This window comes from Cucurbita pepo, chromosome 9, assembly GCF_057944985.1.
Source record: "Cucurbita pepo subsp. pepo isolate OVF chromosome 9, ASM5794498v1, whole genome shotgun sequence".
Taxonomy (NCBI): Eukaryota; Viridiplantae; Streptophyta; class Magnoliopsida; order Cucurbitales; family Cucurbitaceae; genus Cucurbita; species Cucurbita pepo.
Genome location: NC_141806.1, coordinates 14,510,844 through 14,535,857, shown reverse-complemented (window position 1 = coordinate 14,535,857; position 25,014 = coordinate 14,510,844). Strand labels below are relative to the sequence as shown.

General features: G+C 38.7%; 5 protein-coding genes and 1 long non-coding RNA gene across 25 annotated transcripts; 4 read left to right on the top strand and 2 right to left on the bottom strand.

The window, feature by feature from the left end:
- The first annotated feature begins 1,020 nt into the window (after positions 1 to 1,020).
- On the top strand, positions 1,021 to 1,590 carry LOC111802369 (early nodulin-like protein 6). The gene is made up of 2 exons (XM_023686706.2): positions 1,021 to 1,201; positions 1,274 to 1,590. Exons 1-2 carry the CDS (start codon positions 1,021 to 1,023, stop codon positions 1,588 to 1,590), a joined length of 498 nt encoding a protein of 165 aa, XP_023542474.2.
- A 1,560-nt stretch (positions 1,591 to 3,150) lies between these two features.
- On the bottom strand, positions 3,151 to 5,673 carry LOC111802368 (protein MIZU-KUSSEI 1-like). Of its 12 annotated transcripts, none has more exons than XM_087127053.1 (4): positions 3,981 to 5,673; positions 3,807 to 3,889; positions 3,451 to 3,567; positions 3,151 to 3,368 (listed from the first exon to the last, which is right to left on the bottom strand). In XM_087127053.1, the coding sequence occupies exon 1, from the start codon at positions 5,583 to 5,585 to the stop codon at positions 4,758 to 4,760; it is 828 nt and encodes a 275-aa protein (XP_086983179.1). In that variant the 5' UTR covers positions 5,586 to 5,673; the 3' UTR covers positions 3,151 to 3,368; positions 3,451 to 3,567; positions 3,807 to 3,889; positions 3,981 to 4,757. The 12 variants fall into 12 exon arrangements, with proteins under 12 accessions (XP_086983179.1, XP_086983178.1, XP_086983183.1 ...); XM_087127052.1 differs by having other exon boundaries at positions 3,451 to 3,889; positions 3,981 to 4,060; positions 4,156 to 5,673; XM_087127057.1 differs by lacking the exon at positions 3,807 to 3,889 and having other exon boundaries at positions 3,981 to 4,060; positions 4,156 to 5,673.
- Positions 5,674 to 12,804: 7,131 nt separating this feature from the next.
- On the top strand, positions 12,805 to 15,506 carry LOC111801945 (peptidyl-tRNA hydrolase, chloroplastic-like). Of its 4 annotated transcripts, none has more exons than XM_087127061.1 (5): positions 12,805 to 13,589; positions 14,077 to 14,161; positions 14,295 to 14,417; positions 14,556 to 14,629; positions 15,443 to 15,506. In XM_087127061.1, the coding sequence occupies exons 1-3, from the start codon at positions 13,434 to 13,436 to the stop codon at positions 14,300 to 14,302; spliced, it is 249 nt and encodes an 82-aa protein (XP_086983187.1). In that variant the 5' UTR covers positions 12,805 to 13,433; the 3' UTR covers positions 14,303 to 14,417; positions 14,556 to 14,629; positions 15,443 to 15,506. The 4 variants fall into 4 exon arrangements, with proteins under 4 accessions (XP_086983187.1, XP_086983188.1, XP_086983184.1 ...); XM_087127062.1 differs by lacking the exon at positions 15,443 to 15,506 and adding an exon at positions 14,815 to 15,022; XM_087127058.1 differs by lacking the exon at positions 14,295 to 14,417 and having other exon boundaries at positions 15,443 to 15,502.
- A 72-nt stretch (positions 15,507 to 15,578) lies between these two features.
- LOC147791348 (uncharacterized) lies at positions 15,579 to 16,285 on the top strand. The gene is made up of 2 exons (XR_015422471.1): positions 15,579 to 15,653; positions 15,777 to 16,285. It is a non-coding gene; the product is annotated as an uncharacterized LOC147791348 (long non-coding RNA).
- Positions 16,286 to 17,619: 1,334 nt separating this feature from the next.
- LOC111801943 (peptidyl-tRNA hydrolase, chloroplastic) lies at positions 17,620 to 22,119 on the top strand. 6 transcript variants are annotated; one of them, XR_015422470.1, is made up of 11 exons: positions 17,620 to 18,122; positions 18,532 to 18,616; positions 18,934 to 19,038; positions 19,536 to 19,603; positions 19,704 to 19,754; positions 19,889 to 19,962; positions 20,672 to 20,730; positions 20,800 to 20,876; positions 20,965 to 21,289; positions 21,637 to 21,716; positions 22,041 to 22,119. XR_015422470.1 is itself a non-coding variant. In XM_087127048.1 (9 exons), exons 1-9 carry the CDS (start codon positions 17,829 to 17,831, stop codon positions 21,076 to 21,078), a joined length of 927 nt encoding a protein of 308 aa, XP_086983174.1. In that variant the 5' UTR covers positions 17,620 to 17,828; the 3' UTR covers positions 21,079 to 21,315. The 6 variants fall into 6 exon arrangements, 2 of the variants coding, with proteins under 2 accessions (XP_086983174.1, XP_023541955.2); XR_015422469.1 differs by lacking the exon at positions 22,041 to 22,119 and having other exon boundaries at positions 21,637 to 21,928; XR_015422467.1 differs by lacking the exon at positions 22,041 to 22,119 and having other exon boundaries at positions 21,413 to 21,928.
- A 606-nt stretch (positions 22,120 to 22,725) lies between these two features.
- On the bottom strand, positions 22,726 to 24,359 carry LOC111801705 (protein ASPARTIC PROTEASE IN GUARD CELL 1-like). The gene has a single exon (XM_023685814.2). The coding sequence runs from the start codon at positions 24,350 to 24,352 to the stop codon at positions 22,862 to 22,864; it is 1,491 nt and encodes a 496-aa protein (XP_023541582.2). The 5' UTR covers positions 24,353 to 24,359; the 3' UTR covers positions 22,726 to 22,861.
- Positions 24,360 to 25,014: the final 655 nt, after the last annotated feature.

Here is a 25,014-nt window from a genome sequence, read left to right as displayed (position 1 = left end):
TTAATAGCCCTTCTCTTTGACACTCTTAACTTCAATACTATGTTCCAAAAAACAGCAAACTGCCAATAGAAGCAACCTCAAAAAATTACTTTACACTAATACAAAATCCCATAACTAGTTATATAGATAATGATATGACAGCAGAGATATCATTGTAGAAGGAACTCAATTGGGGAAGGCATGACATGAAAAACCCATCTCCAAAGGGTGTATGTATCCCATACCTTAGAAGAGGCAGCAATTTAATCCCGGAAGCTCTGTCAAGTAACGAGCCTAGCGCTTGGTGTTCTCGTTAGAAAGACTACTTTTCAATTTCTTTGCAGAAGATGTGAATAGATTTTGAACCGATCTAACGGGGTTATCAACCTGGAAAAGGAAACAGAGTTTTGCAATGATTTCCTCGAGATGAGGTGAAAGTCACAGAAAATCACTAATATTGATAGTGTCAACATCTGCATTGCTCCAAAAAATATAACCAGAAGTTCTTTACGTACCTTAATAAGAGAACCCGATGGAGAGTTCTTAGGTGAATGTGGCGAAGAGGACGGGGATGATGCGGAATTTGAGTTAGGAAGGGCCTTCTGCATTCTGAAACAGCTTGTCCACCATGGAATCGAACCTCTTCTCTGAATCTTGCGCCATTGATTGATTCCAGGAACGTTAAACTTAGTATCAATCGGTCTGCTCTCCGACTCCGCCCTCCTCACCCAAACTAGAGTAATTGATCAGAGCTACATTACAAAATTTAATTTTAAAATCTTTTTAATAATAGAACCCCGCCAAATTTCTCAATATTTTGAATCACACAAAAATATCATTTTAATTTTTAAAAAAATGGTAAACCCATTTAAGAAAACAGTTATACGAATTCAAAGGGTATACCTTCGTTGTGGCTGACCACCAAAGCCTCTCACTTTCTCCCACGTCTCTCTCCACTTCCAACTACGCTTCACTTCCTCTATTTAACCCTTTTTTCAAATCCTTTCATTTGTTCTGTAACCTCCATAATACAAGACTACAATGGCTTCCCTCCTCTCTTCTGCTTTCTTCCTCCTCTTTCTGTTCTTTCACTTCTTCTCTGCAACTTGCTCTGAGTTCCTCGTCGGTGATGAACATGGGTGGGCTGTCCCTCAGCATAAACACGCTGATAGATACAATAAATGGGCCTCCCATAACAGATTCAACGTTGATGACACCCTCCGTAAGTGCATCTTTTTCTTTTTTTGGTGTTGTTGTTTTGAGAGATTGGTAATGCAGTTCTTGATGTTGTCAGATTTCAAGTTCGAGAAAGATTCAGTGATGGAGGTGACAGAGGAAGAGTACAAGCAATGCCTTTCTTCGAAGCCTCTGTTGTACAACAACAATGGCGACGCAGTGGTGAGACTCGAGAGAGCAGGGCTGTTCTATTTCATAAGTGGAGTTTCAGGGCACTGTGAGAAAGGGCAGAGGATGATAATCAAAGTGTTGGAACCGCTCAGCCCTCCGCAGCCACCCACTGCTCCGCCCCAAAACAACAACACCCCACTCTCTGTTTCATCTCCAATGCTTGCACTTTTCTTCATGTTCTTTGTTTCCTTTCTGTTCATTTGAATCGTTTGTGATGAATTCCGTGTTGGGTCTCTTTTAGAATCAACTCTTTGTTTTATCTTTTTCTTTGGATCAGATTGTGTCATTGATTTATATTTGCATAACTTTTTTCCATCGTTATGAATGGATTGCTGACTTCTGGTTTGGTTTGTTTTCTGCATTCAGAATGTCAACAACATTAATGTGTGAAGCTTCAGAGAGTTATGATCCTTTCCATGGATATCCATGCAATCAACCTTAACATCTCTAAGACCATCCGCACCCAATAGAAAATATTTTATACTTTTGTAAAGGTTTACAGTTTAAATTGATACAACCATCAAGGTTTTTATTCATACATGGTGAAGTGGTTTTCTAAGGAAAAAAAAATTAAGTTTCAAAATATTATATTTAACTCTATAGTTAAAAATTAAATTCAAAACTTAAAAGAAAAAAATATAACAATGTAAAATTATAAACCATTCAACTAAATAAGAAACTAAAGTGGATGCTTCTAAGACCAAAAAGCATTTTGTTTTTTTTTTGTTTTTTTTTTTTCCAAACATTTGCTTCAATGATTTTACACCATAAAATGAGTAACCACTAAGTTACATTTCTAATTGGATGCTAATTTTACACCAAACATACAAATGATTAAATCCGAACAATTAAAATTAAAAAAAGACATAACTAAGTAAAGATCCGTTGTTGGTGTAGAAACTCGTCAATTTTCTTTTTCCCATATAAAATAACAACAGTAACAATAAAAACAAAATGTTGCTGCAACACTTATATCATCACATGTAAAAGCAAGCAGGGCCTAAGGCTACAGCATGTGTGAGCAAATTGGGAGACATCTAGCCGAAGTAGATGCAAGTCTTCATCAGAATGTAACACTTTAGACAGACGAATGGTAAGCATATATCACCTCACCATCCAAACTCACACAATGGCTCTTGTTTTACTTCTCTTTCTTGCCTATACATACTGACACTTTGTAACCTCAATTATCATCTAAAAAATTTATTACTATTTCAAAAGCTGATAATTTATGCCAACTCTAAAATGGTTAAACCAAAAAGAACAGAATTGGACATGGAAACTACTATACGAAATAATGAATAAGCCTAAAGGGCCATCAGCATTAGCAGGGAATTTTCTTTTCTTTTGGGTGGGGGTACAGAACATGGTGAAAAGTCCATATTAATTGGCGCAATGATGGTATAATGAAGCAGGGCTTGCCACCATCTTTTGAAGAATGATTGATTAGATCCAAACAAAAAAAAAAAAAAAAAAAAAAGGTAAAGAGGAGGAACAGTGGTTTTTGTTAGAGACAAACTTAAGCATTTTGTTTACTTTCTTTCTTTTTGTTATCTTTTTTTTTTCTTTTTTTTCCCGAGCTGTAACCCACACTTCCCAAAAATGCCCCATTCTCACCCTCTTTCTCTGGGGTATGGACAGAGAGAGAGAGAGAGAGAGAGAGAGAGAGAGAGAGAGAGAGAGAGAGAGAGAGAGAGAGAGAGAGAGAGAGAGAGAGAGCTTATGAAGCCCATGAAACCAGGAAGAGAAAGAAAGGCCACTAACCATGGTGGCTACATCCTCCGAGCCCACTTGCCAAATCGTCCATGTGGAATTGTGTCCTTTTCTTCCAACTAGAGCCATCTTTGACGATTTATGTTGCTATTCCTCACCCTTTGTCTATGATAGATACAAAATTTTCCCCGTATTAATTCATTAGATTCTTGAGGCCTTCAAAATCTGTCACAGTTGATTGATCTTCGCTGAAAATATAGAAAAACAACCTATGGTGAAGTGTAAATCCCAAAACTATCAGAAAAGAATCAAGTCAGAAACTTAAGAGATGTGAAAGTAGAGAATCGGTACTTTGAAGAAGGGTGAAAAGCAGTCAACAAAAGGAGGAAAGCTCAATGTGCTGTTGGGGATGCTAGTTGCGGTTCCTTTGATTATTTTTGTTGCCTTTTGATGACTTCTATGATCTGGCTTTATTTCAAAAACATATTGGGATCAATTTTCCCACATAGATATGTTAAACAAGAAGTAATGATTGGTTCATCTTGATCATTGTCCAATACATAAAATGCTAAAATTTTGTGGGAAGGTTATGTGAACCAAAGTCCCTAGATGATCGAAACCTCACAGGGAAAGATGAAGGAAGAAGACACTGAAATAACGATCGTTGGTGAATTTATTGAAGAAGGGTAGGGGGGGGGCATCCTTACCCAAGAGCACCCACCATCTGAAAAAGAAGGCAACAGCAAGAATAATCTCCTTTCCTTCTTTAGCCTTCTTTCAACTTTACTCTCTAATTCAAAGTATGGCTCAGTTTACAAGCTTTTGTATAATGCATCTCTATCCAAATTAAACAATGAATCTCTTTATCTCCATCTATTTACCAAAAGAGAGAATGAAAATATGTCTGATTCCACTTAAAGTACAGATCAGTCTTCAAATCTCAACATGGAAGAGATTTTGACTAATAAAACATGTAAATAAAAAATCATTTAGTTCAACGGAAGGAGTTGTAATTTAACAGACTAAAGAGAAAAGGGAAAGATTGATCCTCCTCACCTCCTCAATAGCTCGTTACCACGTATATGTAGGACAAGATCTAGAGACCAAACTGGAGCATAAAGCATCCTCGTTAAGGATAGTTAAGAAACCAACAAACTAAGTTAGATCCACAAGCCACGATTAAGAAGATGATGCAAATCTGGAGCTATTGAGGAGGAGACAAATAGCAAAAGCACTTGCCTGCAATAAGTAGTAATAGCATGGATTTAATCTCTCTTTCTTTCGCTCCTGTAACATGTTGTTGATTGGGGAGTCTCTGCTATTGGCAAACAAGAAGAATTGAACCAAAATGCAAAGACAATCATTTGATTGCAACGCCCACCTTGTCTTATCAAATATAAAGGACTGAACAAAAACCTATACATATACACCTTCATGGCCCCCTCCTCCCAACATGTTATAATGTATTGCCCCCCCCACCCCACCTACTCTAACAAAATACAATAACCCACTAACCATTTTCCCAAAAGATCAGAAAGGAAAGGAAAGGAAATTAAAACAAAAGTAAGGTTATGGAGAAATCTAGCTGGGCTCCATCAAGGCTTGACTAAATTCTTTTGAAATGAGCAAGACCCAGAGATTTCATGGCTGCAGCTTAATTAGACTCTAAGCAGATAGATACTGAGTTCGGGAGTTCCATTGCTATCTGGGTTCATCATGTAGAAAGCTTCAGAATCTCTAGAACCCACAATTCTCTCAAATTTGGCTCTCATGTACATGATCTCATTATCAGAACCGGTTTCAGATTCAGGCGACTCAGCTCCAGCCGATTCGGTTTCAGCTTCATAGTTTCCTGGCAGAACACCAGCACCCATCGAAATTGGCTCCACAGCCTTGAGGATTTTCATCTCTTTAGCCCCACAATCCTTCCTTGTAGCAAAACCGCTCTTCTTCCCATTGCAAAATGTCCTCCACAGCGGCTCTTCTAGAAGTCTCACAGCTTTTTTCCCCCCTTCTTTCTCTTTATCACATTCCAATGCAATTCGGACTAATCCAGACGCCATTTCTTTTACCAAGCCACTAATAGGCGTCGCAAGCTCTACCAAAAAGGCAGGTTCGGAGCTGGGGTCTCTTTGGAATGCAAAGTGCACATGGCCACGCCGAGATCCGAAAAGGGTTCCAACGACCCGAGAACCCAGACCCGGTGAAAGGCTAGACCGATTTTTGGCAAAAACTGTGAGAACCGAACGCAACCGAGCAACTGCAACGGCCGGCATCTTCCTTCTTTGTACTTGGGCTGCAGAATGCGGTGGGTGCGGCTCTGGAGAGACGACTCTGTTTTTCTTCTTCATCTCTTCCAGGTCGGCGGCCACGGAGGTAGGTTTGAGGGTTGGAAGTGGGTATTGGTCATCTTCTTCTTCACTTCCCACCTTCTGGGTCCAGTGGAAGTGTCTTCTGGAGGAGGAGGAATCCATAAGCGTCTTCATATGAAAGCAAAGGAAGAGAGCAGGACAGTCGCTTAAAATATTTCAGAAGAGACTGAGTGAGAGAATATAAAAAGAAGGAGAGAGATTCTGGGCTCTTCTCTTTAATTTGGTATGTGGGGGCAGTACTCAAAAATTCTTTATTTTGTAGGCAGCGCAAGAGAATCCTGACAAAAGAAACACACACTGACCCACCAGCTGATATATGAAATATGAAGAGAGAGGTATAGAGGGACATGAGAAATGGAAAAGAAGGGAATCTGAGGAGACAAAGTGAGTGTTCTTTCACTTTCTTGTAGGGAGAGAGAGAGAGAGTGAGAGAGTGAGAGAGTGGGGACTGGGAGGGATTTTGATTGACCGACCCTTTTTACATTTTGACCCAAATCTCAAACGAGTAAAACTTATGGGAGCCGAGGATGGAGACCCTACAAAAGAGTGGAGACAACACTGTTCACAATGAACATTGGTCGGAAAATGCAACCTCTGAGAAATTCTGAGCTGTCCTAGGGAGATGCGAAGTATCATAGGAGATGACGTAAGGCTCATCTCTGGAGTTACTGAAATCTCATGGCCTTTGCTGGTTGTGGAGTAGACATTCTCTACCAACTTCTAGTTTAAACGATGAATGAGGAGGGAAACTCTACATTTCTTGGGGGAAAAAACATTACCGTATTTCATATGGCCTACTAAACATAAATTAATCTTACCGTCAACAATCTCCTTGAGCTGGCATTACGCCATAGCTCCACCACAGCATCTATGGATCAAAATCTGGTTTTGGTACCGCTGGCTACAGGTATCTATAAGAAGTTGGTGATTTGTTGGAGTAACTGTTAGAAAGAATGCAGGTGGTGAAGTTATTCTACTCTAACTACTTACACTCATGTCTTGATAAAGCTGGGAAGCTAAAAGGGAAAATGCACTCAACGGAAAGTGAATGAGAACTCGTTGTAATGATGTAGTTGGATCTCAACCGGAGGATGTAACTCGAGCCCAATCAGCGGAAGATCAGAGAAATGCACAAATCAAGAGCAGATTGACTGTTAAGCCAAAAACAAAGGAGTCAGGCAGTTTAAAAGGCAAAAGAATGAGCCTAAAAAAGACTACTGAATATAAGTTAATCCAAAATAATGATTGTATACAAAACATTTCAGGAGGAAAACGTACAAGTTCAGATATTAGTGTTGTTGGTGACAACAGAAAACTGAAGTGAGATTGAGAGGAGGAGTGATTTGAATGATGGGGAGGGAGGTCCTTTTATAGGGAGATTCCCGGAGTTGGTTGAGATTTGTGTGGATGAAATTGAATTCACCTCCTCCTTCTCTTCGGCAGTAACTCATTCAAACTCTATTATTACCTTCAACACCCTCCCTTAAACTGAATTCTGCGGAAATCAGTTTAGGACTTCACTTCGTCATCTTGATATACATCTTGGATTCTGCACATCCCCATCTTTCTTCTAAGCTTCTCGAACAATGGTTGTTTCAAGGGCTTTGTGAATAGGTCTGCGATTTGTTCATCACTTCGGCAAAAGTTGAGTTCAATAATGCCTTCTTTACACAAATCACGCAAGAAATGAAATCGAACATCGATGTGCTTGCTCCTTCCATGCAACACAGGATTTTTAGACAACTTAATAGTTGACATATTATCACAATATATAACCGTCGTACCTGGTTGCTTCTGATTAAGAATTTCAAGCATTTTTCTTAACCAAATTGCTTGGCATGAGCATGCTGCTGCTGCCACAAATTCTGCTTCTGTAGTTGAGAGTGTTACAATAGGTTGCTTCTTTGAAGACCAGCAAATAGCTCCTAAACTCATCATGAAAATACTTCCTGAAGTACTTTTACGATCGTCTATATCACCTGCATAGTCGCTATCTGTATAGCCAACCATCTTCGGATCATCTCCTTTCTTGTAGAATACCCCCAAATCAAAGGTTCCTCTCACATAACGAAGTATCCTTCTTGCTGCATTGAGATGTTTTTCCGTTGGATGCTCCATGTAACGACTTATCATACTAACCGCATACATGATGTCTGGTCTTGTTGAAGTTAGGTACATCAAACTTCCCACAATTTGTTTGAAGTACCTATTATCAACCTCTCGCCCGTCAATATCCTTGTGCAACTTTAAACCCAATTCTGATGGAGTTCCAACTGTGCGCTCATCCAATTTAAATCTTTCAAGTAATTCTTGAGCATACTTCTTCTGACAGATAAAGTTACCTGCGGGAGTTTGAGTAACTTCTACTCCAAGAAAATATCTCATCAAGCCAAGATCTGTCATTTCAAATTTCTTCATCATGCTCTTCTTAAAAAATTCAAACATTTCTTCATTATTGCCAGTAAATATTAAATCATCAACGTATAAGCAAATAATGATAATGTTACCTCCCTTTTTAGTTTTCACATACAACGTATGTTCATACGGGCATTTAGTGAATCCCATCTTTTCAAAATGAGAATCAATGCGACTGTACCATGCCCTCGGAGCTTGCTTCAAACCATACAAAGCTTTCTTCAACTTGTATACTTGTTCCTCTTTGCCTTTTTTAACAAAACCTTCTGGTTGCTCCACATATACCTCTTCTTGAAGCTCTCCATGTAAGAAGGCCGATTTCACATCAAGTTGATAAATAGGCCAAGATTTCTGTGCTGCAATAGAAATTATGAGCCTGATAGTGTCTTGACGTGCCACTGGTGCAAATACCTCCTTATAATCAATTCCATACTTTTGCTTGTATCCTTTTGCAACAAGTCGCGCTTTGTACTTATCCACCTCACCGTTTTCATTCAACTTGGTTTTGAAAACCCATTTTACTCCGATTGTTTTCTGTCCTCTAGGAAGATCGGTGAGCTCCCAAGTCTTGTTCTTCTCTATGGATTTGATTTCACTGTCCATAGCTTCCTTCCATTTCTTCTCCTTTACCGCTTCTTCATAGACAATTGGATCACTATCCATAAAGAATGCAAAATAACCGCTATCACTTGATTCATAGTCCATCTCATAATCAATCATCCAATTTGGTCTCTTTCTTGTTCTTGGATTTCTTTGATTATGATCATGATCTTCTTCTACTGGTTCTTCTTGTTGAGCTTGTGATGAGCTCTCTCCATGCTCAAAGTGAGGCTGAATCGGGGCTTCAATTTGTTCTTCTTCAAGATCTACAGGAATCTGCTGATTCACAGTGATCTTTTCTTCCCATGTCCAAGTCTTCGTTTCGTCAAAGACTACATCACGACTAACCACCACCTTCTTTGTCAAAGGATCGTAGAGCTTGTACGCCTTAGAGGTCTCGCTTACTCCAAGGAACACACACTTCAAACTCTTGTCTTCAAGTTTCTTCCTTTTCTCATCAGGAACGTGTGCATATGCTATGCACCCAAAGATTCTAAAGTGGTCTACTGCAGGTTTTCTTCCGCTCCATGCTTCTTGTGGAGTCATATCTCTAACAGAAAAGGTAGGACTCCGGTTGAGAATGTGAACGGACCACACGACAGCTTCTGGCCAGAATTCCTTCGGGACTTCTCCTTTATTTAGTAAACTTCGAACCATGTTGAGAATGGTCCTGTTTTTCCTTTCGGCCACACCATTTTGTTGTGGTGTATATGCTGTTGTTAACTGCCTCCGTATGCCCTTCTCTTCACAAAATTTAGTAAACTCGTTCGAGCAGAACTCTCCACCTCTGTCAGTTCTTAAAGCCTTGATTCTTCTTCCAGTTTCCGTCTTCATAGTAGCACAAAATTTTTTGAAGCAATCAAAGGCTTCTAATTTGGCGTGCAAGAAATAAGTCCATGTTTTTCGACTAAAATCATCGATGAGGGTCATGAAATATTTCTTGTTACCATTTGATGCTGGAGAGATGGGACCATATATGTCCGAATGAATCAACTCCAAAATTGCTTGAGCTCTTCTTGATTTTCCGGATGAAAAAGAGTTTCTTTCATGTTTTGCTACTACACAGCTCTCGCAAATTTCCGTTGGTGGAGTAATATCTGGCAACCCAGTTACCATCTTCTTTGAGGACAACGTCTTTAATCCTTTGAAGTGTAGATGACCATACCTAAAATGCCAAAGCCATGTGGTATCTTCTTTCTTCACCATCAAACTTTTGGCAACGATATTTAACGTCAACGGATATAGACGGTTGGTGGTCATCTTCATCTTAGCAATCGATCCTCTTTTGGAGTCATAAATTTCACATTCATCATTTTGGAATGTGATCACATACCCCTTTTCTTGTAACTGACCGATACTAAGTAAGTTGGCCTTCAGATCAGGAATGTAGAATACATTAGAAATAGACTCTACAAAGCCATTTCTAGTCTTGATATCTACGGTTCCTTTCCCCATCACTTGGAGAGTTGAATTGTTTCCGAGAGAAACCGTAGTATGAAAATTTTCATCTAGAGTTGAGAAGAATTCCTTACAACCTGTCATATGATTGCTGCATCCAGAGTCTACGACCCATACACCTTGATCTGCAACCTTCATAGCATGGAATGACATTAATAATGTTTCTTCTTCTCTTCTCTCCACAAAATTGGATTGATCTCTTTTCTCCTTTTGGAGCCTGGTATAGCATTCATTTTTGTAATGTCCAAGGCGTCCACATCTGTAGCATTCCACCTTAGACTTGTCAAAGTGTCTCTTGCCTTTGTTTTCATAATCATTTCTGACTAGGTCTGCTGACCTGCCAACATCTCCACTTCTTTCTCGACTGCCTCTCCCACGACCTCTGCCTCTTCTTTGCCCTCTACCTCTAGGGCTTGAAGCTTCACCTGGTGTGGATATTTTTAAGGCTGTCATCTCCTCTATTGCACTTGTACGATTGAGCCTCTGCTCATGTACTAACAGGGAGCTTTGGAGTTCATCTATTTGCATCTCTTCGACATTGTTTGCTTCTTCGATAGAACATACAATGTAATCGAACTTTGGAGTTAGTGATCGCAAAATCTTTTCTACGACCGCAACCTCCGTGATTGAACCACCATGCATCCTCATTTTACTTGCAAGACTTATAACCTTGCCAATATAATCATTCACCGTTTCTCCCTTTTGCATTTGGAGAATTTCAAAGTCTCTTCTGACGGCTTGTAGTTGAGCACGTTTTACTTTCGTTGAGCCTTGATACTTCCTCCTCATAGAATCCCAAATTTCCTTGGATGTCTTCTTCTGAAGCATTGTTTCCAAGATAGTCCTATCAATTGACTGAAATAAATAGTTCTTGACCTTCAGGTCCTTCAACTTCGATGCTGCCAACAGTTGCTGTTGACCAGCTGAGAGTACCTCGCCTTCATTTGGCTCTTCATAACCCGTCTCCACCATATCAAAGAACTCCTTTGATCTGAGAAAATTTTCCATCAACATCGCCCAATGATCATAGTGACCATCGAACCTCGGGATGGCGGGCTGAACGTAGCTCTCAACTTGTTTTTCTGCTGCCATTTTTTGCTGCTGCAAGATTGCTCTGATACCAGTTGTTGGTGACAACAGAAAACTGAAGTGAGATTGAGAGGAGGAGTGATTTGAATGATGGGGAGGGAGGTCCTTTTATAGGGAGATTCCCGGAGTTGGTTGAGATTTGTGTGGATGAAATTGAATTCACCTCCTCCTTCTCTTCGGCAGTAACTCATTCAAACTCTATTATTACCTTCAACAGTTTGCACTCTGTTAAACACCTTTAGTTAATTCTCTTAAAACTTTGATCAAGCTCTGCCTGTCTAGTACTAGAAGCAGGGGCTCCACCGATTACAGTTGCATGTGCCTCTGCAAACATTCTCTGCAGCTCAGGCAATGCTTCTTCCTCGGTCCACACAACTGCAATACTGCATTGCTCCACTTCCCTCTCAAAGAACCCTGTTGGAGAAAATTCAAAATTCAAAATCAATAATTGAATGATTTGTAAAAATTATGGAGGGAGTTTCATTAGATAACTCGAAAATGGTCGGAAAATAGTTTCATATATTTCTCAAAGCATTATTAAATAACTGGGATGGATGAGTTGTGACTAATATTATCAAAACACTATTCACGTGTTTGTAATTGTGATGATAATTACTTATCTTTTGAATGAAAAATAATTTAATTGTGAGAATTAACAGTACAAAATTTTACTTTCAAAAAGCAGACATCCAAATATGTTTTTAGACAACTTTTATTCTGAAACACACAAAACAATTTTGAAAATAGTTTCCAAACAATCCCTATGTAGTTCCATATTGAAAATAGTTCCCAATCCCTATGCAGTTTTTCTATAAGATATGTTCACTATTAAAAACTTGACTTCCTTTTCTAACGTTTGGCGGTATTGGCATGGAATAGATGAGGATCCTAAGAGGGGGAGCACAACGTCTGTGAACATTGAATACATGGGTCAGCACGGTCACCAGAGGCACATATTGACAAAATAGTTAGAACAATAAAAAAAAAAAAAATATATTACCATAGGTTTGAAACTGTACTCAGACGAAGCAACCTTCCTGAACGCCAACCATTTAATCGTAGAGCAAGTTTCCCTCCAAGTGATCAGATTCAAACCTGATGCTGGTAAGTTTGAAAGAGCACAATGAGATGAGGCAAAAATGAAAAAGGGTGACTTGCTAAATAGTGGTTAAGAATATAGGAACATAGTGATTCATCAACCAAAGTTACCCACCCATTATAAAAAAAGAAACAAAAAGGGTCGACTTAAGAAGAATACAACGTATTCAAAAGGGAGAGAATACAACATATGCAAAATTCACATACAAAGGTTCAATAGAAAATTTCTTTGTTTTGCCCATACATATCATATTGGAAATTAGCATAAGTTTGTTAGCGCGACTCTAGAGGTGCAATTGAACAAATACAATATCCATAAATATTCTTAAAATTATTTGATTCAAATAAGTCAACTTTTCTATATATACCCGAGAAACAACCTCCTATATATAATACACCTTATTAGTTATGGTTCGTACAATCCTATTATATATATTTAGATAAATAAAATTAGAAAATTAAGAAGATTTAGATTGTACAACTTGTGAATCTAACCGTATACTAATTCTATTGTGCTATATAAATGAGACAAAACCAAATGAGACAAAACCAAATCGGGTTGTAAAAAGAAAAGTGAGCAAGCAAAATGATGTCTCAAACCATCTTTTGTTTCATCATTTTGCTTGCTTTTCAATCAAACATGATTATTAACTCATGTTTTGCACAAACATGATTATTCCACTTTGGTAGCTCATTGCAAGTCGAAAAGTGACGATTTAGGTGAGCATGTGATCAAGCCTGGAGACAAATATTATTGGAAGTTCCATGAAAACGTGTGGCAAACAACACTATATTGGTGCAATTTTAGCAGCAAACGTGGGCAGGCTTCTGGTCAAGTGTTTTGGCCAGAGAAAAGCCACTGGCTTAGTGATCGATGTAATCGTAATACCTGCATTTGGGTTGCCAAAGACGATGGCATTTCTATACGTATTGGTGTTTTCGGTTTATATGAATTAGTGTACCCTTGGAAATGAGGAAGGTGATGCATAATGCTTTATCAATAAAAACTCTATTTCTCAAGCTTTTTTTTACTCTTTATTTTAATTCAATTATATAATGATGTATGGGTATTAGAGGCAAAGAGGAAGATAAATTAGGTTAAATTAATTTTGGTTCCTCCCGCCAATCCTCAATCTCTCTGTCAAACCAAAATCACAGCCTCTTGTCTTGCCATTGTTGTATCTTCTTCACTTCACTCCTCTCCAATTCTTCCCCTTTTCAAATCATTCAAGAACCTTCACAACACCCATTTCCTTCCCTTCTCTATCCTTAAATCCCCCAAGTTTGCATATCTTTTCGTCCATGACTTCTTCCATTACTGCGTCCATGTCTTCTTCCTCGCCTCTGGCCCCCGATCAGCTTGCTGTGGAGGAGAACAAGCCCACGCCGCCGCCCAAGCCATGGCTGATCGTTGGCCTTGGGAATCCCGGGAAGAAGTATGAACGCACGCGCCATAATGTCCGTATGCTCCTATCTCTGCGTATACGAATTCAACTTGCTCTGTTTTTTGTACCATTTATTATTTATTCCTTTTATATCGAGCGCCAAGGATTTTTCATTTCTCTTTTTCTTTTTCGTTTACCGACTCGACTGACTGTAAAGGATAGGGAATAGGGAATAGAGGTGAATGAAGGTGAAGGCTCAGGATTGAATTCATTTAAGTATTTATGTGAGAAATTAAATTCTGTTTCACTGAGAACTATTATGCCTTATTTTCTATTGGGTTAACTTGGTATGCCGTTTATCGTGTGGAACCCCCTTAGGATAGGTTTCCGAGCATGCAATTGTGGTTATCTCGAGGAAATTATGATTTATGTTGATTTACAAAGCTGTGGAATGATATTTTATTTATTGCTGTTTTTGTTATTAGCCATACCGAGTCTTGTCTGGATGCCCTTTACTAAGACGAATTGAAGCATGGCTGATGCTATGATTAATTTTCCAGGTAGGTTTTGAGATGGTGGATGCTGTTGCTAAGATTGAAGGGATATCCATGAGTAGTGCTTCCTTCAAAGCTCTGGTCGGGAAAGGTGTGCAGATTTTAACAATTCTTGATGAAATTAAAATATCTGGTTAGAACTTAGAAGTACATCTAGCTGCTACTTTTCTTGCCTTGAACGGACTTGCTAATAGATTACTGACTCCTTTCTTCCCTGTTTGAAGATGTGTAAACTTTTCTTCCTTATCCCTGTCATGAAATGGTTTGGCCATGAACTACAACTCGGTAAAATAACAATGGGTGCTGTTGTTTCCTACTATAAAATTCCATTGAAGCAAGTCCTTGTGGTAAATATTTTATTCCCCATGTAAGATTATCAGTTTTCTTGACAAGAGAGGAGGTTGGGCTGTGGGGTGGGTATCTATGTTATTCACTTTCTTTTTTCCCTACATATAAGCCTTGAATTGGGGTCCGTCCTTCAACAGATATTCGATGACTTAGATTTGCCTTTTGCCAAATTGCGGATGCTGCCAAAGGGTGGCCATGGAGGACATAATGGGTAATTGTCTTTTATGGATTATAATTCAGCTTAACGCTTCATTTTGGGTGTCTCATTCTTCTGAGTTGTGGCATTCATTTTCTAATATCCTTAATACTAGGAGGTATAGTGGTAGGTTTTCATATGTTTTCTTCGGGGTCATGCTGCATAATATCCCCTCCATGCCTTTTTATTTTTATTAACAGAAGTTGCATAGAGTGAGCTTCTTAAAAAATAAAGAACAACAAATACAAAAGTGTGATTGAGTGAGGAACGTTTGATTTACTACATGATGAAAGGTTTCTGTGGGCGTTTTGGCCAATCTACTTCTAGCCTTTGTATCCGAACAATGCCAATTTTTATTTACTTATTTTCTTTATTCTGTTAGGCAACCCTGCATGAGTTTGTTATCCATCATAAGAAAGAGCATATTCCATTTTAAAGGATTTCTGGTTGAAAGGTTGTGTTTTTGCAGAATTTTGTCCCTCAAGGAAAAGTATACTTGCTCTAAGTATGATCTTTTACTTGAAAAGTTGACCGCAAAAATTTTCCTACCTATAGAAAAGCATGCTTTCTTCACATCTGAATATAGATTTTTACTCGAGTTTTTTTTGTAGCTTTTAAGAGGAAAAAAAATTGAGTTGACCAAGTTATAGTAAATGTAAAAGTTCATTAAAGATAACTTGTGCGCCTGATCAAATAATTTAAGCTTAGTACAAGCATCTGGGGATACGAGTTTTTATTGAATGATTAAGATGTAATAGAATAAACATTAAGAGGAGCAAAAGACATAGAAGTGCAATTTTTAATTTGTTTATTTGGTATGTGTGGCAGGATGAGGAGTATTATTGATCACTTGAAAGGCAGTCGTGATTTCCCTCGGTTAAGAATAGGTACGTCCCCTGAGGCTCTGTTAACACCTCCACAGTGCTTCTACATAAAATCAGCTGTTAAATGAATGAAAACATTCCATGCATTGGGCGTCCTCCACAGCTTATGGGGGAGTAAGACAAGACAATCAGTGTAATTTTCGAACCCCAACAATGTAAGCACATTGTCTTTCTTATTGAAGTCTCTCTCTGTGTCTCTTGGAATTGAAATATGTTAAGACATAAAGTAGTGATCTTTGAAGAGATCAATGAAGCCAATAACCTCCCCCACCATGCAGCAAAGAGACCGATAAAAGTTGAGAAGGACAGGAATTGATAGAACGGAGCAAGCTGCCTCTACGGCTCTACCTAACTTAGAATGCTTTAATTATCTCATCTTGACATCACCGAGGGAGGCTATTCTTTGCCTGTCTTTGTCATCTTCTTCTCCTTTATGCATTTTCTCTGTAGTTTAACCATTCGCGTCCTCTATTCTTCATGTTTGTCTTGCCTGTGTTTTCAGGTTTCTGGTGAATGCGTTCCCTATGGAATTGCCTCATACGTGGATGATTTCATGCAGGTGGATCCCACATACTTTTGAATGTACGTCATATGCTTCAAAAACTAATTATTTCATGGTATTTGTGTTTATTTATTTATTTTTAAATTGATTCCTACTATTTTAGAAGTTTTTATTTAGTATTTATGGTTAAAGGTCGGGTTAGAGCACATTGGCTTGAAGATTTAAAATGTTGATATCAACAATATTGATATTATGACGATGTTAGATGGATATTTCAGTATTTTACTTTAGTATTACATTAATTATGAACCCTAGGGCGTCTGGCGGCCGCCCAATAACAAAATCATACTTATAAAAAATAAGCCCTAGGGTTCAATAGGGGAGGAAAAACCCTTTAGCCAACCGCGGCTCTTCCTTTTTTATGCCGCCGCCCGCCACCCTTCTCTCTTTTTCACTTTTCTTCCTTAAGCCGCTTCCACCTAACGCTCACGGTCCCACAGCCGATTGTTTCCCACACCGCTCCGCACCCCTTCCCATATCAGAAAACCTCTGCCTCCCTTTATCCTCCTCCACCACCTTAGCTCTCAATGACGAGTTCCAATATATCTAACTTTCCGTTACTTTATTTTAAGGCTTTAAATGTGAACGTTTAAGTCCATGATATTGTTTTATGAATGATTTTAAATGCATGTTTTTGCATAGAAAGGTCACATCATGCATGTGACAACCGTTCTATTTCAATAGAAAATTAGGGTTGTTATGTCTACTTTGTCTGCTTGTTCAAAATTTCTTTGTTTTGGCCATACATATCATATTGAAAATTAGCATAAGTTTCTCAGCCCGACTCTGAAGGTGCAATTGAAAATTGAACAAATACAATATCCATAAATATTCTTAAAATTATTTGTACAATCCTATTGTATATATTTAGATAAATAAAATTAGTAAATTAACTTGTGAATCTAACCGCATACTAATTTTATTGTGCTATATAAATAAGACAAAACCAAATTGGGTTGTAAAAAGAAATCTGAGCAAGCAAAATGAAGTCTCAAATCATCTTTTGTTTCATCATTTTGCTTGCTTTTGAATCAAACATGATTATTAACACATGTTTTGCACAATCTGATTCCAAATATCAGAACCCATTTTCTCCATGGGAAGTGGCAATTTTGAATCACATGAAAGATTCCACTCTATTAGTTCATTGCAAGTCGAAAAGCGACGATTTAGGCGAGCATGTGATCAAACCTGGAGGCAAATATTACTGGATGTTGAGTGAAAATTTATGGCAAACGACACTATTTTGGTGCAATTTTAGCAGCAAACATGGGCATGCTTCTGGTGAAGTATTTTGGCCAGAGAAAAGTAACTGGCTTAGTGATCGATGTGATCGTAATACTTGCATTTGGGCTGCGAGAGACGATGGCATTTCTTTACGTGTTGGTGCTCAAAATTCATATCAATTAATATACCATTGGAAATGATGTGACCAACATTTATGAACATGGTGTATAATGCTTTACCAATAAAAACTCTTGTGACTTTAAATTAATTGAAGAAAATATTTCTCAATTTTTTTTATTTTATTTTAGTTCAATTATAGAGTGATGTATGGGTATTAGAGGCAAAGAGGAAGATAAATTAGGTTAAATCAATTTTGGTTCCTCCCGCCAATCCTCAATCAATCCAATCTCTCTATCAAACCAAAATCACAGCCTCTTGTCTTGCCATCGTCTCCTCCTCCCGCCATTGTTGTATCTTCTTCACTTCAGTCCTCTCCAATTCTTCCCCCTTTTCAAATCATTCAAGAAACGCCCCACCAGATATGAGTATTGGTGCTTCTCTATCTTCAGTCGCCGCCCTGCGCTTTCCTATTTGTCTCCATTGTTTTCGAACCCCCAGAACACCCATTTCCTTCCCTTATCTATCCTTAAATCCTGGAAGTTTGCATATCTTTGCGTCGATGACTTCTTCCTTTACTGCGTCGATGTCTACTTCCTCACCTCTGGCCCCCGATCAGCTTGCTGTGGAGGAGAAGAAGCCTGCGCCGCCGCCGAAGCCATGGCTGATCGTTGGCCTTGGGAATCCCGGGAAGAAGTATGAACGCACGCGCCATAATGTCCGTATGGTCCTATCTTTTCGTTTACGAATTGAACTTGCTCTTTTTTGTACCATTTATTCTTTGTTCCTTTTATATCGAGCGCGAAGGATTATTCATTTATAGTATTTAGGTAGGAAATTAAATTCTGTTTCATTGAGAACTATGTTGATCTAGACGATTATGCCTTATTTTCTGTTGGGTTAACTGGGTATGCCGTTTATCGTGTGGGAATCCCCTTAGGATAGGTTTTCGAGCATTAAATTTGGTTATCTCGAGGAAATTATGATTTATGTTGATTTACAAAGCTGCAGAACGATGTCTTATTTAGTGCTGTTTTTGTTATTAGCCATATTGAGTGTTGTCTGGATGCCCTTTATGAAGACGAATTGAATCATGGCAGTCCCTGATGCTATGATTAATTTTCCAGGTAGGTTTTGAGATGGTGGATGCTGTCGCTGAGGTTGAAGGGATATCCATGAGTAGTGTTTCCTTCAAAGCTCTTATCGGGAAAGGTGTGCAGATTTTAACAAACTCGTTGTTCTTACCTACTGCTTTTTGACAATTCTCGACAGTTGATAAAATTAAAATATCTGGTTAGAACTTAGAAGTACATCTAGCTGCTAGTTTTCTTGCTTTGAACGGACTTGCAAGTAGATTACTGACTCCTTTCTTCCCTGTTTGAAGATGTGTAAACTTTTCATCCTTATCAATTAGATTATCTGTTATCAGACTCATATTGACTTCTAAATTCTATTTGTGCATTCTCAAACCATAATAAGCAATTTTTGCTGGTTTGAGTTTGTTTGACAAGATACTCTTTTTCTTTTAGTTCAACAATTGGAGGATGGAGGGATTGACCATAGATCTCAGGATAGTAATTATTGTTTTATCCCTCAGTTTGCGTGCACCTCAACTATTTTTATGTATCAACCGTGTAAGCCTACTATTTTTTATGTTTGTGATGGAGCCCAAATATATTGAAATGTAAAAGATAATGGACTTACTATATACTTCTCAAGTATTTGAGGTACTTCCACCACTCTTGTGATACCACTCAAGCTTGAAGCCACTAAACAATTGCATGCCTTCATATCTCCCCTCTAACTCTATTTATAACCATGTCCACTGACAACTTCTTACCTAATTACTAATACTCCCTTATATTTCCATTTCTGTCCTAATTGCATTCATATTAATTTGGATGCCAAGGAAACTCCAAGCATATTATTGAACTCATTCTCTCTTGGCTAGTACGTGGTTTTTATTTATGTTTGAATTCTTTTATGAAGATGAAATATCAAGAAAAACCAATTTTTCTTGCCCCCAAAAAAGGAGTTCTTGTCTAGGAAAAATTATTTAGTATATGATTATTTCCAGCTGGAGATTGCTACAATCGTGAAGATATTCTATCAATGTTTACTTGTATTTTAGGTTTCATCGGGGATGTTCCTATAATGCTTGCCAAGCCACAAACTTTCATGAATGCAAGTGGTGAGTCTGTAAGTAAAGCAATCTCAAGGATCTCCATCCATTTTAATTATTAAGTTTACCCTTTGGTCTCAATGATTGATTTGTTATGCATTTAACCTTTGATTTCAGGTTGGTGCTATTGTTTCCTACTATAAAATTCCATTGAAGCAAGTCCTTGTGGTAAATATTTTATTCCCCATGTAAGATTACCAGTTTTCTTGACATGAGAGGAGGTTGGGCTGTGGGGTGGGTATCTATGTTATTCACTTTCTTTTTCCCCTACATCTAAGCCTTGAATTGGGGTCCTTCAACAGATATTCGATGACTTAGATTTGCCTTTTGCCAAATTGCGGATGCTGCCAAAGGGTGGCCATGGAGGACATAATGGGTAATTGTCTTTTTTGTATTATAATTCAGCTTAACGCTTCATTTTGGGTGTCTCAGCCTTCTGAGTTTTGTGGCATTCATTTTCTAATATCCTTAATACTAGGAGGTATAGTGGTAGGTTTTCATATGTTTTCTTCGGGGTCATGCTGCATAATATCCCCTGCCTTTTTATTTTTATTAACAGAAGTTGCATACAGTGAGCTTCTAGCCCTTTGTATCCGAACAATGCCATTTTATTTACTTATTTTCTTTATTCTGTTTTGACAATCCTGCGTGTGTTGTCCATCAGAAGAAAGAGAAGCATATTCCATTTTAAGGGATTTCTGGTTGAAAGATTGTGTTTTTGCAGAATTTTGTCCCTCAAGGAAAAGTCTACTTTCTCTAAGTATGATCTTTTACTTGAAAAGTTTTGACCGCAAAAGTTTTCCTCCCTATAGAAGAGCATGCTTTCTTCACATCTGAATATAGATTTTTACTTGAGTTTTTTGTAGCTTTTAAGAGGAAAAAAAATTGAGTTGACCAAGTAATATTAAATGTAAAAGTTCATTAAATATAACGTGTGCACCTGATCAAATAATTTAAGCTCGGTACAAGGGTCTAGGGGAATACGTGTATTTATTGAATGATTAAGATGTAATAGAATAAACATTAAGAAGAGCAAAAGGCATAGAAGTGCAACTTTTAATTTGTTTATTTGGTTTGTGTGGCAGGATGAGGAGTATTATTGATCACTTGAAAGGTAGTCGTGATTTCCCTCGGTTAAGAATAGGTACGTCCCTTGAGGCTTTCGAACTGCTTCTATATAATATCAGCTGTTAAATGAGTGAAAACATTCCAGGCATTGGGCGCCCTCCCGGGAAAATGGATGCTGCGAACTTTGTTATGCGCCCCTTCAACAAACAAGAACGAGAAGAGGTGAGTAAAATGGCATCACATTCCACAAAATAAAGTTTGTTGATAATGGAACTCAGTTTTTAACCATCCGAGTGGAATCTCTTTTCAGTTGGATTTTACAATGCAAGTCGGAGTAGACGCAATACGGATACTTTTGCTGGAGGGGTTTAACAAAAGTGCAACATTTGTCAACACCAACAAACCTCTGGAACAAATAGGCTGAAAACATTCAGTGTTTAACTTTAAACCTTTTTATGGACTCTAATAGGGCTCCAGCCATTTTGTTTACTGTATCAAACTGCTTTAGAAACTGCTTTATACACAGGCGGTATTTGCTACCAGTTTCAACTCTATACCAACATCCTTGAAAGCTTTGGATAGGATTATGGGGGAGGAAGACATGACAATCAGTGTAATTTTTGAACCCCATCAATGTAAGCACATTGTCTTTCTTATTGAAGCATCTCTCTCTGTCTCTTGGAATTGAAATATGTTAAGACATAAAGTAGTGATCTTTGAAGAGATCAATGAAGCCAATAACCTCCCCCACCATGCAGCAAAGAGACCGATAAAAGTTGAGAAGGACAGGAATTGATAGAACGGAGCAAGCTGCCTCTACGGCTCTACCTAACTTAGAATGCTTTAATTATCTCATCTTGACATCACCGAGGGAGGCTATTCTTTGCCTGTCTTTGTCATCTTCTTCTCCTTTATGCATTTTCTCTGTAGTTTAACCATTCGCGTCCTCTATTCTTCATGTTTGTCTTGCCTGTGTTTTCAGGTTTCTGGTGAATGCGTTCCCTATGGAATTGCCTCATACGTGGATGATTTCATGCAGGTGGATCCCACATACTTTTGAATGTACGTCATATGCTTCAAAAACTAATTATTTCATGGTATTTGTGTTTATTTATTTATTTTGAAATTGATTCCTACTATTTTAGAAGTTTTTATTTAGTATTTATGGTTAAGCGTTGCCATATGGTTAGGACCAAATTGGCTTGAAGATTTAAAATGTTGATGTCAACTGAAATATTGATATTATGATGATGTTGATGGATATTTCAGTATTACACTTAAAGAACTGTTACTTAGAGTTATGTATTAATATATATTTTTTTTTTTGATGAAAGATGTTTAGATGTAGAAATTGTACTTTTTTTCACGCATTTTCTCAATTTTTAGCAAGCATTATGGAACCTTCAGCTGAACCCACCACCACCTCCATTGTTGTCCTTTGTATATATATTCCTATTCATAATAACATTTCCCATGTGCTCTCTTTAATCAAGTCAATCTAATCCAAGAATTCCTTGTTTTAGTTGTAAATTTGAAGACTTTTTTTACATTTTAATTAATTTTATAAGATTCCTAATTTATCATAAAGCATGATCTTTATTCACATTCATATTCATCCCAACTTTTTCCCACTGGTAATCCACTACTTCAATTATTGGTCCATGGAACTTGAATTAAAATGTTATAATGTTTTTAATCCTAATTTCTGATTTTCCATCAAAATAAAGTTCTTTGATTGAAGAAAATGAAAGTCATACAAATAGAGTCAACCATTATTGGCAGCAGAAAAAGTTTGTTGGTTGGGGGGGAGGACTCACCGACAATCGCGCCCGCCCCGTGGCCCCCACATCCGTTTGAAATGGAGGGCTATCGTGGTCCTTGTTGCAGCGTATCATTTCTTGTGGCGTCCCTCAATTTTAGCATTTAATTATTCATTTATTATGCTGTGTCTTCCACTCCCTATTCATTTATATTAATTTCTTCTTTTAATTTTGATTTGTTTTTTTTTTTTTTTACCTGAAATTCAAAATTTTAATTTATATGAATCTACCGAAACTTGTCAAAATTAAAATACAATAATATTGTTTTTTTTTTATTACTATAATTGCCACTCAACACTCAACAGAATCTCGGGTGAAAATGAAAAACAAAAAAGAAAAAGAAAATGGCAATTCAAAAACCCTAATTTTTAATTTATAATTTCCCTTCTAACATTTATTGGGTGAAAATGCTACCACCGAATTAGCCAAGTCGAAGTTGACACGTGTCCCTTGCTGCTGGACGTTCCCTATGATTGACAGAGACGACGTCGTGGGGGCGAACGCAAAACAAAAAGTTCCGGCTGAATCCACCGGAATGAGGTAGTTCTTCGGCGGCAGCTGCAGCGACTTTCCGCCCGAGAAATGAAAAGATACTGTCGGAATCGTCACTCTCGATTGCGACGACAGATCGTAACATGTGTCGAATAATGCGAAGCTGTTCGCCTTCTTCAAGTACGGTGTGAGCCTCACGAAGGCGTCGCGAAGGGAGTTGTAGGCCTGAGTCTGCAGTCTAGTTATGGCGGTTCCTGAATCTACGATGATGCCGCCGTGGCCGGAATCGTCCAATTGAAACAGAGAAGGCGGAATAGAGAGTGGATGGCCGCCGACGCTCAAGCCGGTGAGTGCAACGTAGTAGAATGTATTGACTCTTCCGCTTCTGAGTAATTGAGCATTCACCGAGTCATTCGGTGCAGCGGAATTGAACTCGAGAGTTGATGCTGAACCAGAGTCGCGGTCGACAAGACAGTACGAAAACGACGAAGCTTTCATCTGAGAAGTTAGGGAAAGTGATCCGCCGCCCAGACCAAGCAATCCGGCGGACCCGATGAACAGTCCTTCGTTGTCGTGGCCACAGCCGAGAGCGACGTTGTTAATCACTCCGGAGTTACCAAACGACAGCGTTTCAGTGACGAACTGGCCGACGGTGAAGGAACCATCGCCGTACGAGACCTGGTAAAGACACTTCGCAGCACGACAACCAGACATTTCAAGAGCTTGACAGTGCGGAGATTCGCAGGGAAGGGAAGTAAAAGAAGACGAAGTGGTAGGGTCAAAAATGGGGTCGGTTTGCTGGTAACAATCCGTACAAGGCTGACATTGAAGCCAATTGATATCACTGCCGGTATCGAGAACCATATAGAATGGCTTGGCCGGTCGACCAACGCCAACGCGGGAGAAGTACTCGCCACTCCCCTGACTGGAGCCAGAGACAATGGGAGTGCTCAGATCCTCCGGCAGAATGTCCGTGTTCAACGGCTGAAGATCCGACCTAGTCAAGTCACTTAAGCCAAATTCAAGCCTATCATTAAGCGATTTAACTCTAGACGAGTCACGGTCGAGCCGGGAGAGGACCAAGCTCCTGTAGTCCGTATGTCCGGCATTGCGAAGAGCATCACGAGGGTGCAGCTGCAGAGAGAAGGAGGAGGAAGAAGAAGAGTTCGGCGGAACAAGCAGTTCCTGGTGGTGGAAAGAGGTCAAAATCTTAGGGTCGAATTTAAGGACTTGGTGGGCTTGTTTCAGAGAGGTAGAAACATCGAGTAAGGCGGAGGAGTGAGAAAGCTCCGGCGAAGTGCGGGAGAGAGTGAAGGGGAAGAGAGAGAGGAAGAGGATGATGGCGAAAGGACAGAAAGGTAGCTGATTTGGGTTTGCAGACGCCATTGTCAAGGCGGGGTAAATTGCAGTGAAAGATAGAGTTGGAGGGTTTGGGTTTAAAAAGGAAGAGAGGATTTCAATTGGGAAGATGGTTGAGTTTGGTTTGGGGTTGGTGGCAACCCTCTCTAGTCTCTGCTACTCCCTAGTAAAGTAACCATTATCCCTTCTTTCTCTTTCTTTTCTATTATATGGCATAAAAGTCCCATCATTTTTTTCAACGTTGAAAATGTAAATATGTCATGCTGTAATAAATAAAATAATAGCCATATGTATAGGTTGGAGCAGTTCAAGTTGAGTAAATGAAGAGCAGTTCAAGTTGAGTAAATGAAGAGCAGTTCAAGTTGAGTGAATGAAGAGCAGTTCAAGTTGAGTCCTCCTGCAACACACTTGAATAGCTTCTTCATCTTCATCTTCCTCATCCCTCAAGAAGATGAAGAAGCTAATATGGAAAGCAATGTGTTGGTCTCAACAAAATGGTAAATAATGCTTCCCTCTAACCCTGTTTTTTCTCACTTTTATCCGAATTCTCACCTTTCTAACCGCTGAAGTTGGTAAACATATATAAATTCTTCCTAAATTCATGAATGTTGACTTTCTTTACCCTCTATCTAGATAAATAGATCGATCGATAGATCCCAACCGTTCTAACCTATTTCCATAACTAGGAG

What these genes read in the sequence shown, in the direction of transcription:
- LOC111802369 (XM_023686706.2), top strand. Translation starts at nt 1,021, where the DNA reads ATGGCTTCCCTCCTCTCTTCTGCTTTCTTCCTCCTCTTTCTGTTCTTT. An exon ending in CAACGTTGATGACACCCTCC is followed by an intron (nt 1,202 to 1,273) that starts GTAAGTGCATCT and finishes TGATGTTGTCAG; the next exon opens with ATTTCAAGTTCGAGAAAGAT.
- LOC111802368 (XM_023686703.2), bottom strand. Translation starts at nt 5,585, where the DNA reads ATGAAGACGCTTATGGATTCCTCCTCCTCCAGAAGACACTTCCACTGG.
- LOC111801945 (XM_087127058.1), top strand. Translation starts at nt 13,434, where the DNA reads ATGACTTCTTCCATTACTGCGTCCATGTCTTCTTCCTCGCCTCTGGCC. An exon ending in ATGAACGCACGCGCCATAAT is followed by an intron (nt 13,590 to 14,076) that starts GTCCGTATGCTC and finishes TTAATTTTCCAG; the next exon opens with GTAGGTTTTGAGATGGTGGA.
- LOC111801943 (XM_087127048.1), top strand. Translation starts at nt 17,829, where the DNA reads ATGAGTATTGGTGCTTCTCTATCTTCAGTCGCCGCCCTGCGCTTTCCT. An exon ending in TTTCCCTCGGTTAAGAATAG is followed by an intron (nt 20,731 to 20,799) that starts GTACGTCCCTTG and finishes AAAACATTCCAG; the next exon opens with GCATTGGGCGCCCTCCCGGG. An exon ending in ACAAACAAGAACGAGAAGAG is followed by an intron (nt 20,877 to 20,964) that starts GTGAGTAAAATG and finishes ATCTCTTTTCAG; the next exon opens with TTGGATTTTACAATGCAAGT.
- LOC111801705 (XM_023685814.2), bottom strand. Translation starts at nt 24,352, where the DNA reads ATGGCGTCTGCAAACCCAAATCAGCTACCTTTCTGTCCTTTCGCCATC.